Source organism: Aspergillus wentii, assembly GCF_001890725.1.
Source record: "Aspergillus wentii DTO 134E9 unplaced genomic scaffold ASPWEscaffold_7, whole genome shotgun sequence".
Lineage (NCBI taxonomy): Eukaryota > Fungi > Ascomycota > Eurotiomycetes > Eurotiales > Aspergillaceae > Aspergillus > Aspergillus wentii.
Window position 1 is genome coordinate 1,525,409 of NW_024467838.1, and position 11,059 is coordinate 1,536,467.

Sequence of the window (11,059 nt, forward strand, 5' to 3'; positions counted from 1 at the left end):
GCCACGGTGATGGGTCGTTGGACTATGTTGGGGGCTGTGATCCATAATCCCAATGCTTTTCCATCGTCTGGCCCGCGGAGAAGACCACCGATCCGATGATCCGTCAGAAGAAGCATCACGTCTCTCCAGATCCGAGGCGAAAGGAGCTCGGGAAGTTTATTGCCAAGCGGGCTCGAACGTTCGCCTTGCCACACATGTCGAACGATCTGCAGAGCTTCTTTCGAAGGAGTTCTGAATTTTCGGGTCTCCTGAAGATCTGACTCAGTACTAGTTGGGTTGTTAATCATCTATACTAGTAGGCCCCCAGTACATAAGGATCGACTTCTATTGACTATGTGGCAATTAGAGCGCACACTGAGTGGAGAGAAGGATGAAATTCGAAATGACTTCATATGATGGTCGGCGACGAACAGAGAAAAAACGAAAAGAAAAAAACGACCAAGGTACATAGAATTCTGACCTGACAACCTTCCTGAATAATAGCGTCCCGGCGGCGTTGAGTTATGAGTGATCCGGGGAGGATCTCCCGGGATTCGCCCCCAGTGGCACCGAGCGATCATTGCTGTTTCAGGCTTCAGAACCCATGGAACAAAGCGGCGGTTACCAAGTCCGGCTGATCGATCTGCATGCTTATAACGCCATTCAAGCCAGGTGAGTATATGGCTCATTATGTCACTGGAGATGTTTGGAGATATGGTTTTCAATGTACTCTAAACTTCAGTCACGGAAGATATACTGACATTGGAGATGTTCAGATTTGACAAGACGGACTTTGGAGTTTTTCCCCACCTCCTCGACCATACTTTCAGAAATCGAAGATTCAGGGCGATAAAGCTCTCACAACGACGACTGGTTGGAAATTAAAGTCGTATCTTTGTTCCAACCCATGAGAAAAGCATGGCGACATAGGTCACTGTACTTCTGACTTCTCATTGGTTTCGACCTAAACACACACATCTCGCAATCCATCCACACGCCCGTGACCCTCTTTTATTTTTTTTATTTCGAATTTTTATTTTCAGAACATGGGACACGTCAACCCACCCCAGGGGGCTCGTCAATTGTGAATCATTGTCATACTTCCCCAATGACTTCCTTGGAGACAAACCAGTCCTGCCATAGCAACTTATTGGCAGGATGGTGGGGATGATGTGATTAGAAAGGGGGAGCTTGCACGTCCCCGAGTTCCAGCAGCTGGCGGCGGATCATCAAGTGGAGACTTTTCTCAAATGATCTGTTGTCCACCCGAACCCTCGAGACCCAGAGGACAGAGGGGGGAGCTTCTTCTGATGATCGTCAGACACTGATAAGCTAAAACCCATGGGCATTGTGTAATACCATACGGTAGGATGGAGCAGATCACCATGCAAGGGATCGCAGCTGGCATCGTCATTGGCGTTGCTTGGTCTGTAGTTTCAGATGCAGTGAGGTTATTCTCCATTTGTCTGGATCCGTCACTGTATTTCAAGTGAGTTTTTAGAAACCAGGAGATGACCTGGAGAGGGGGCAACAAAAGAAAAAACTGGAGACGCATGAATATCAAAAATAATTTTCTTTTTTTAATAAAAAAAAAAAAGGAGGAGCGGCTGTGGTGGCCAGCAAGGGCCAAGCATACCAGCATCGTCAAGCAGAAAGTCCTCGCTGTATGAACGCGCGTTGCCTGCCAAAATGAGAATGTCCTCAATAATAGAACACTTTTTTTTTTTTTTTTCGTTGCTTTACCCACCTGGAGATGCTGCCTCTGGATAAGTATTTCTATACCCATGCTTTGCTGCTTTTCTATTATGGAATTACTTACGATCTCTTAACTCTTTCTTCCCCTAGTCTCTACTCTTTTTCCTAATTCGCTTGTCTGTGTGTGATTATGTTGTCCCCAGACGAAATGTCAAATCGCCATGGTGCCTCTCTTACTCCTCTCTCCGAATCTTCCCTCGGAAGCTCAGAGACTCTTGGGGAGAAGGACATCGCCCACGTCGAAGCAGCAGTGGTCAGAGGCGTTGACAGCAACTCGGACGCAGGCGACTCTTCTCAGGATGAAGGCGAAACCATCGTCCACTGGGATAGTCCCAGTGATCCCCAAAATCCCATGAACTGGGCTGATGTCCGCAAATGGTTGACTATTGGCCTCATCTCCGTCAGCAGCTTCAACGTGTATGTACCCGACCGATTCTCTCCGTTTGACGTCCCCGTGGATGCTAACTGCCATTTGCAGCTCAATGGTGTCAACAATCTTCGCCCCCGGTGTTCCCCAGGTCTTGAAAGAGTTTGGTACCGACAACTCTGCTCTCTCGTCTCTTGTCGTCTCTATTTATGTGATGGGATCTGCTATCGGCCCTCTTATCCTCACTCCCTTGACTGAGATGAGTGGACGGTTGCCCATGACCCACGTGGCCAATGTCCTCTTCTTGGTTGCTTCTATTGTCTGCGCGACCAGCGTGAATATGCCCATGTTGATTGTCGCTCGGTTTTTCATGGGTGTGGCTAGCTCTGTCCCTGTTACAGTGGGAGGAGGTTTCGTCGCAGATCTCATGCCCATGGAACGACGTGGTGTCGCAATGACCATCTGGACTGTTGGTCCTCTTCTTGTATGTTCTCTTATCTTTCTATCTACTTCATTCAGGTTACTTACTAGTTGACAGGGTTTCGTCATCGGTCCTATCTTTGGTGGATACATGGTCGAGACCATCGGATGGCGATGGACAATTTGGCTTGAAGTCATCGTGGGTGGCATCGTTGTAGTCGCATCTTTTGTCTTCCTCCGCGAGACATATGCTCCTATCATCCTTCAGAACAAGGCGAAGAAGCTCCAAAAGGCAACCGGTCGCCCACACACGACCAAGTTCGAGTCGAACCAGACACCCGGTCAATTGATGCTGATTTCCATGACTCGACCGATCAAATTCCTTTTCAAGTCGCCTGTTGTCCTCATCGTCTCTCTTTACAGCGCCATCACCTACAGCTACATGTACGTGCTGTTCACCACCTTCACAAGCGTCTTCGAAAAGGTGTACCACTTCAACCCCGGTCAGGCAGGCCTGGGATACCTAGGTCTTGGTCTTGGTTTTTGCGTCGGACAAATCACGGTTGGATTCTTCTCGGATCGCTATGTCAAGTACCAGGAACGCATTCACGGAAAGATGAAGCCTGAGGACCGTCTTCCCCCTCTGGTTCTGGGATGCTTCTTGGTCCCCGTTGGACTGTTCTGGTACGGATGGTCTGCAGAGTACCGATTGCACTGGGTCATCCCCATCGCAGGAACCTTCTTCATCGGGCTGGGCATCTACTACGTCCACCTCGTCACTCAGGTGTATCTGGTTGACTCTTACACTCTCTACGCGGCCAGTGCTGTCTCCGCCGAACTGGCCATCCGCTGCGTCTTTGGAGCCACTGTCCCCTTGGCTGGACCTGACTTGTACGCCAAACTCGGCCTCGGCTGGGGCAACAGTGTTCTTGGTTTTATCGCACTTGCATTCGCGCCATTGACTTTCTTCTTGGTCAAGTACGGAGAGCGAATGAGGACCAACCCCAAGTTTCAGCCTAAGATGACATAATTCTTTTCTTCAACCATTACTATTACTACTTTCGATACTGTGCATATTCTGGGCATATTTACAGCGGCGTTCTTGATTTTGGATATAACGTGACACGGCCAACATAGCAGCTTTGATTTGATGATTGTTTAAATTTGGACTATAAATGGGTCAATATTTGATTATTTGGGCTTATGTGATTTGAACATGGATGTGATAGTTATTAGCAAGTTTACTTTTGGGAGGACAAGAATCGATTATTCCCTGCTTGTACAGGTTGAGATACTCTGATCATGCCAAACTATTCAACTTCAATCATATCATATGGAACCAATAAGCTGTTAGGCAAATCAATAATATAGTCTTAGCATCTGCAAGCCCATAAATCTTGTTATTGTTTGTTTCAAAATGGTATGCTTGGCTGCTTGGCTGCATTGACTTTGATGAAAGCTGCAGGCCAGGATGGGTCCATAATTCAATGCGCCACCGACGACATTTAGGAATAGCGGTATTGGATGGGTATAATCCCGGGTCAAAAATAGCACTTCTAAAACATGGAATAAATAGATAAATATATTAAATAAAAATATATCGCCATACAGTACTATACTAATAACTACGTAATCCCCTCATCATCATGAATTCGGAAGAAAACCACGTTGACACCGTTACACAATGACGGAAGAGCCAAATAAGAAAAGAAATAACCAAAAAAACAAGCTTAAATTGATATCAGATTCCTGAAATACCCTGCCAAGAACCCTATGCAGTATGCAGTTCGTTATATGTATGAGGGAAATAATTGTCATGTTACATCTAGTGCAGGTAGGTAGACTGTACCTGAATATGCAGTGTCACCAGGATGCGTAAGCTTTAATATCCTGTCGTTGCTTTTTCCCCCACAAGCATTCCAGTTGACGCATCTAGCCGGGAATGAGCTAGCTTGTCTAGACTACACTACGTAGGTGGTATTATGTCATTATGTCATTGATGGGGTGGTTGCGTTTACTCTGTATGGTAACTGGTACTTCCAAGGCAGCTGCATGGTTACTATATATATATATAGACGACAGATGAAAAGTAATAATAAGAATAATTTGGAATAAACCATGAAACAGAAAGAAAACGATGAAGTTGGGAGTTCTCGACAGGGATTGGCCAGTAAGGATTTTGAGGCTAAAAGTTAGTCTTGGTGCTTATTTTCTCTTGGAAAATGTTTAAATTATGATTGTCCATGCAGGTATACCCAGGGATGCAGGTATTTTCATTCAGAGAAATTGAGTAGGCTTATGTGGCCTTTTATTGTATGAAGTCAGTATAACAAGGCCGGCTGGCCCAATGGCAAGGCGTTTGACTACGAATCAAAAGATTGCAGGTTCGATCCCTGCGTCGGTCAATTCTTTTTTTTGTTTTATTTTCACTCGACTTCGATTATTTTATCGACTTTGCAGAGTGAATAAAATAAATGTTTTTTTAATTTTTATTTTAAATCTAATAACTAATTCTGCTGGATAAATAAATATATAGCATACTGTACTCCGTATGCCAGATAAATATCATTCAACGTCAATTTATCTTCACGCCGATCATCCTGAAGACTTACATTGATCGCCGGTTTTGACTCTTTTTTTACTTGCAGTTGCAGATGGAAGATTGGCGATCTCAGAGATCATCGCGAACCAAACTGACGGGACAGCTGTGGCAGTGCCAAAACATGATAGGCTATACAAACCAGGATGCAGAATATATAATCCAATCCTCTGCAAGATTTTTTTCTTTCAATTTTTCCACCAGCGTGTTCATCACTCCGAGCTGAATGTCCGATTGTTAAAACGACTTGTAAATATCTGACTTCAAGGGCGAAACTTAAATGGATCATTCGCTAACTCTGTGTCCATGGCCATTTTAGCATCCCTTTGGCGGAGAGTTAGAAACATGGACGAAGCTTAAAAGTACGTTGGGCACTAAGGGGCTTTGGATTTGATACCAGAGGACCGGTTCTAAGCTTTATCCCATATAGACCTTGGCTGATTTTGAATTCAGTCGGTATAATGAACTTAATGATCGACTTGGATAAGCCCAGACGCATGTGATCATTGTGATTTGGTTTATATTTAGTAGTCCGAGCTTGCCTTATATAAGTGTAATCTTCCTTGTTTTGACCATATTCCACCTGTCAATTGTCCGGTCTTGAGATCCAGGGAATCCTCCAGAGCCAGTCACCAATCCAACACGAACGTAGACATTGGGATTCTCAGGGCTGGGCTTCACAGCTATTGCTGCCCAGTGATGAGTTACCCAGTATGCAGATGTCAACAGTACACATTTGACAATATCACCCTCATCAACCCACTTCCATCTGGTCATGGCACACCTACTTGGGGAGTCTGTTTTCGTGGAAAGGAAAACATCGGGGTAGAAAGGAGCATCTTGATCAAGGCCAGCACCGTCGTCTTCCTGGAATAGTTGCATTTTGTATACGACACCTTGTGAGTAACTCGCAATCAAGACCTTTGCGTGCACCACCTTCGTTTCAAGAGTAAGATGCCACATATCAACAGAACAAGGGGGATAGAGGATCATTGTTCTGTGGTCTGATATTAATGAGAGATCTGGCAGATCCCGTATTCCAGCATGGCAAGTGACACCAGAAAATTCTCTGTAAAAGTCAAATCCCACTGGATATTTAGTTGATAGCCAGGACCAAGAAGGTCCCAATGCTATGTTCTTATCATCTTCTGAAGTAGAAGATTTCGGATCTAGTTTTGCGGACCAAGTCATATGTTCGACAAGGTGTTTTTCCCAGAATCCAAAGTAATATTGACCGAGGTAGAGCGTTTGAAACTGCCGTGCAATGCCATCAAAAGCCATGAGCTTGTCTTTGAGGAAAGTAAGCGACCTTTGGCTATACTGGGTGACCATCTTAGTCCATATTATCTCGGGCCTTTGGGAAGAGCTGGAAATCTGCCCCTGTAATGCATTGTGGAAGTCTAGTTGATAGTTGTTGGAAGACCATCCTGTCCCACACTCACACCAAGCAGCTTCTTTACACTCCCAGATCATCTCCTGGGCTGTGAGATGAACTGCTCGGGTTGCCAACAGGCGCTCCTGAAACGCCCATGCACGAAATGCCAGTGGATTCATTGCTGGATCGGGGATATGTGGGGAATCCTCCAAGTGATGAAACAAAAACTCCCGAACATGCACAGTTTCGCTTGTAGATGGTCCGGTAGGAACTTTGAAATGCCCTATAGAAAAAGCAGCTGGATGCGAAGGCAGGTCGCGAAAAGTGACTGGTAGTCGTGGGCCAAATATCCCCTGATTTGCATTTGCAGAGCGAGTTGCAGATATCACCAGATGGGCACCTTGGTAATATTCTGTCATCTGCATTGCCTCGCGGTCCCAGTCCTTGGTGTCGTTTTGAATGATGCACAGCGCGTCGATCCAGATGTAGCGGATCTGGAGTCGTCGCGTGAGCTGGATAGCATCTTGCATTGTTGATGGGATGGAAGCCCATTGGATATTGCTTTTTCGAGCTTCGATATTCTCATTGGTGGTGGTTAGGTTTCCTTGTCTTCCCCAGCAGTAGCTGAGTGCTATATATGGCGCAGAATCTGATGGTGTTGGCTCATACAGATAAACGCTGTCTGAATCAAAGCATCCAATATCAAGAACACGCGTTGGTAGAGGTGAGTTGGAGCTATTCAGACATTCAGAGTGTCCTTTGATGCATCTCTGCATCCAGCTATGTATCTGGACAGCAGCCCCTTCCAGATCCATTATCTCTTCCAGGTCAGTCGCCGTTCCCAATTGAGGCCATGAGGACTTGGTTTCTGGTATAGTTAGAGTGCCTTCTATTGGAAAATGGCAGGTGAACATACCTGGAGAGGTGTAGATTTCATAGCACAGGAAGGTGTTTTGATAATCAACACCCACTTTGAGCGTAGTTCCTTGCTTGAGCTCAATATAGTATTCACTCACATTGTCTTTGTTATAACCACCTCGTTCCATGGTGAAATCCACACCAGTCAGTATAGCATGGCATATATTACATTGTCTTGCTGACCGGACCAGCTCGGATCGAAGACATCGAAACTTATACCTGGAAAGGTCATTGCACATAGGACAATTGGAATTTTCTCTCCTATCCGATGACAGTGTCAGTATGGAAAGGATAAAAAGGACGGTGAGTGAAGGGACCTTTTTTTCATCAGAGGCATTGTGTAGTAATCCAGTTAGCGACTCAGTAATCGGTGGTCGACGGAGGGGCAAAGGCAGCAACGGAAGAAAGAAATTTGAGTCGTATATGCAGCCTTATCACATCACAGTTGCACAGACGGTGATCGGCCCAGCCTTCGTATTAAGCAAACCGCCTTGGTTCGACATGGAATGTGGACGCGCTTCTAGCGATTAACTAGTCAGCAGGCTGATCTATCTCAAGCGATTAAGACCAAGAAAATCTCGCATTGTGCATAAGTAGTTTTTATGAAGAACGATTTGGAGGAGGGATTTGGGTGTCTCTGTCCAGGGCCTGTACCTCTCGGGTAGCACAAATACTGCGAGGCATGGATGAACAGGGTAGAACATTCGATATCAGAACGCTTCAGAGGCAAAAAATCAATCATTATCCTGACTGTGTAATTTAAGTTCCTATATACTTTCCAGTTGATAAAGTTATGATAGTAGTGTGCCACGAGTCAAGTCCTATTTAAAATACGGTTCGACACGCTCATGGTAGTGTCACACGAGTGTGTAATATTACCAGCGATACATAAAATAGCGATTAAGTAGTAATGAATCCGTAACGAGTCCGTATTAATCACCATCGAGTCGAATTCCCTTTAGAAATTCAGCTCGACTCTCTATGATATAGAGACCCTTTATATACCTTAAATAAGAGATCCTCCTGACTATTAGTAAATAGGTAATTATAGACTAAGAAAGAGGATGGATAATGAATATTAGAGTAGTTAAAGCTACTATTTAGTTTTCTATTGAGACTAGGAGACTTGATAAGGACTAATGAAGTAAGAAAATAAGAAGTATCTATCCATATAATTATCTTAGGATAGACTATTTAGAAGGACACATACAGCACAGCCGCAGAAAGCCAGAGGAATTTTATTATCATTATCATTATGTGAAAGAAAAACACTATCAACGCAATCTAAGCCTAAGAACAATAAAACAAGAAATAGAAGAAAGAAGGAAGAGACAGAACATCTAGCAGAATCCCAATCGCTGATGTCTTCTCATTCGACGAGCTTTACACTTGCTCATAGGCACAATAACAGGCTGAACCATGCCACCCATAGGCATGGCCATGTTACCTGGCATACCCCCCATGGGCATACCCCCCATAGGCATACCAGCCATAGGAACAGCATTGACTTGCGACTGCTCGGGTTTATGCCTGGATTGGTTAGCTTTATTATATGGAAAAGATAGGCAGAGACCTACAGCTTATGGTTGAGAGCATTCAAACCAAGAGCTCCCAACGCAGCACCACCCAGAGTTGACATCTTCCCACCCATCTGATGGCCTAGATATCCACCAGCGGCACCACCAATAACAGTCGATCCCAGACCCTTTTCATCTTCATCCTGGGGAGGTTGAGGAGAGTGGGAGTGTCGTTGATCAGGGGCGCCAGTGTTGTAATAAGATGCGTTCTCGCCCATGGGTGGGTATTCTTGTTGAGGTTGAGGAGGGTAGGGAGCACTGTTGTTGTATTCTTGGGGATATTGGGGTGGTGGCGGGCTGTAGGAGGGGCCGTTTGGGTATGGGCCTGGGCCTTGGGGAGGATAGGTGGTTTGTTCGTAGGGTGGTTGGTTGTAGTTGTTCATGATTGTTCGAGATTTGAATATGGAAGATAATATGAGAGATGAGGATAGATATAAATGGAAGATTGCTTATTCAGATAAATTGCTGTTTGATGATGATTTCGAAATCGCAGAATTTCTCGAGGATTATATACCATCGTCATCATCATCCATCGCTATCCATACCGTATACAGCATCAGCATGGCCCCCACCAACACAGCACCGCAAAGCTTGCCCTAAACGGTTTAGTCTCATAGATCTCCCAGTTAAATATTTTTAGAGCAGAAGACACACCAATAAAAACACAACATAGAAGCAGAACATGCATCATTGTGCAGGCGAAGGATTGATTTGACGCCACACAGTGGACAGCCCGACAGTGATCAGCACTCGGTGCAGGGCTTGGCCTTTTTTTTCACCCTATCAGGCTAGATTATTTCTATACAGTTGGTACAGTTGTACCTCGTTGCAAGGTTTAATTCCAAGATCAACGTTTATCTGTCTGTTATATTCTCATAGGTAGTTACTATAGTGTATATAGGTATCTTCTAGAATAGCTAAGAAATCAACTCTATTACTTGCTTTTTCTGTAATAATATTCAAAGACAGGGTTCTCATGTTCCTTGAGTATTATATCTAATTCTATTCACTACATGGCTACTTACCATCGCTTTAAATCATTCTCATATAGTATAGAGCCAGCCTGTGTTTGTGATTATATTGCGCTTGGCAAAATTGTGACTTTTACCATTAGCTTCAAGCACCAAATTCCCCTCTGCATCCAGTGATTCTGGCGGCACTGATAGCATTAGTAAATCCTTATCAATAGGTGCCACATTTTCTGTCCAGCCAGGCAGTTCCTCTGGGGTAAAAGGCGGCCACGGGTCTCCATCTTCTTCGCGATAAACATGCGCTCGATTTCTCCGCATCCCCAGACTCAATCGCCAATTGACTGCCTCGTGCAATTCATCAACAATGGAAGCGATAATCGCATAACGAAGCGGATCAGGATCTCTCGGGTCAGCTATATCTCGTAGCGTCCAGCCTCGCCGATAGAAGAAATATTCCGTCTCCCATCCCATCAGCTCATAATGATCGGCGAGATGGAGCTCATACAGTCGGTAAATCGAGCGCAGAGGCGTGTCGCGCATGCGCCAGATAGGAACCGCGCGGAGATTATGGATCTCACCAAAATGAGACGTGATGATGCCCGTCTCATTCTTCGCATCTTCGATAAGCGCGCGGAGAGAAAACGGTCCGGGGATTGGAAAGAACCACCACGGATAGGGGATGGACATGCGCAGGAGGGCGAGCAAGGGGTACTTGTGTTGATGGTTAAGTCGAACGAGACTACTACGTAGTCGGAGGGGTGATTCTGCGTAGCGAAACCACGTTCGAAAACGGGCCCAGAGAGATGGCTTGGGACGGCGACGTGGAGGCATTATTTGATGGCAAGCTCGCTGAGGGGTGGTGAGGCAGAATAAAAGGATGCATCCAAAGTCAGTGAAACTTGACCATTGCACTCGCGAAGTCAGTGGACCGGTGGGATTAGCATCCACCTCCCCAAAATTGCAAATGTGCGAACATGGCCATCAGGATAGAGTCACTCACCCAGGTCGACTTCACTCCTAGCCATGTGGCTTAAGGCGGTCTCGCCCTCTAACTCAGCCAAGAGACATTCATGCTTATTTTTACATCCCACACTCTAA

General features: G+C 45.3%; 5 protein-coding genes and 1 non-coding gene across 6 annotated transcripts; 2 read left to right on the forward strand and 4 right to left on the reverse strand.

The window, feature by feature from the left end:
• Positions 1 to 772: 772 nt before the first annotated feature.
• ASPWEDRAFT_44368 (uncharacterized protein) lies at positions 773 to 1,502 on the reverse strand. Its single transcript, XM_040836248.1, has one exon. The coding sequence runs from the start codon at positions 1,439 to 1,441 to the stop codon at positions 1,226 to 1,228; it is 216 nt and encodes a 71-aa protein (XP_040685951.1). The 5' UTR covers positions 1,442 to 1,502; the 3' UTR covers positions 773 to 1,225.
• A 380-nt stretch (positions 1,503 to 1,882) lies between these two features.
• ASPWEDRAFT_175566 (MFS transporter) lies at positions 1,883 to 3,551 on the forward strand (the record flags this gene model as incomplete). Its single annotated transcript, XM_040831375.1, has 3 exons — positions 1,883 to 2,151; positions 2,213 to 2,585; positions 2,640 to 3,551. 3 exons carry the CDS (start codon positions 1,883 to 1,885, stop codon positions 3,549 to 3,551), a joined length of 1,554 nt encoding a protein of 517 aa, XP_040685952.1.
• Positions 3,552 to 4,854: 1,303 nt separating this feature from the next.
• ASPWEDRAFT_t168 lies at positions 4,855 to 4,926 on the forward strand. The gene has a single exon. It is a non-coding gene; the product is annotated as a tRNA-Arg (tRNA).
• A 682-nt stretch (positions 4,927 to 5,608) lies between these two features.
• On the reverse strand, positions 5,609 to 7,783 carry ASPWEDRAFT_44370 (HET domain-containing protein). The gene is made up of 3 exons (XM_040836249.1): positions 7,731 to 7,783; positions 7,412 to 7,674; positions 5,609 to 7,363 (listed from the first exon to the last, which is right to left on the reverse strand). Exons 2-3 carry the CDS (start codon positions 7,539 to 7,541, stop codon positions 5,664 to 5,666), a joined length of 1,830 nt encoding a protein of 609 aa, XP_040685953.1. The 5' UTR covers positions 7,542 to 7,674; positions 7,731 to 7,783; the 3' UTR covers positions 5,609 to 5,663.
• Positions 7,784 to 8,753: 970 nt separating this feature from the next.
• ASPWEDRAFT_31198 (uncharacterized protein) lies at positions 8,754 to 9,373 on the reverse strand (the record flags this gene model as incomplete). The annotated part of the gene is made up of 2 exons (XM_040833518.1): positions 8,754 to 8,943; positions 8,991 to 9,373. The coding sequence occupies 2 exons, from the start codon at positions 9,371 to 9,373 to the stop codon at positions 8,754 to 8,756; spliced, it is 573 nt and encodes a 190-aa protein (XP_040685954.1).
• A 660-nt stretch (positions 9,374 to 10,033) lies between these two features.
• Positions 10,034 to 10,792, reverse strand: ASPWEDRAFT_175569 (uncharacterized protein; the record flags this gene model as incomplete). The annotated part of the gene is made up of 1 exon (XM_040831376.1): positions 10,034 to 10,792. One exon carries the CDS (start codon positions 10,790 to 10,792, stop codon positions 10,034 to 10,036), a length of 759 nt encoding a protein of 252 aa, XP_040685955.1.
• Between the last annotated feature and the right edge of the window lie 267 nt (positions 10,793 to 11,059).

What these genes read in the sequence shown, in the direction of transcription:
- ASPWEDRAFT_44368 (XM_040836248.1), bottom strand. Translation starts at nt 1,441, where the DNA reads ATGGAGAATAACCTCACTGCATCTGAAACTACAGACCAAGCAACGCCA.
- ASPWEDRAFT_44370 (XM_040836249.1), bottom strand. Translation starts at nt 7,541, where the DNA reads ATGGAACGAGGTGGTTATAACAAAGACAATGTGAGTGAATACTATATT. An exon ending in TGAAATCTACACCTCTCCAG is followed by an intron (nt 7,364 to 7,411) that starts GTATGTTCACCT and finishes TAACTATACCAG; the next exon opens with AAACCAAGTCCTCATGGCCT.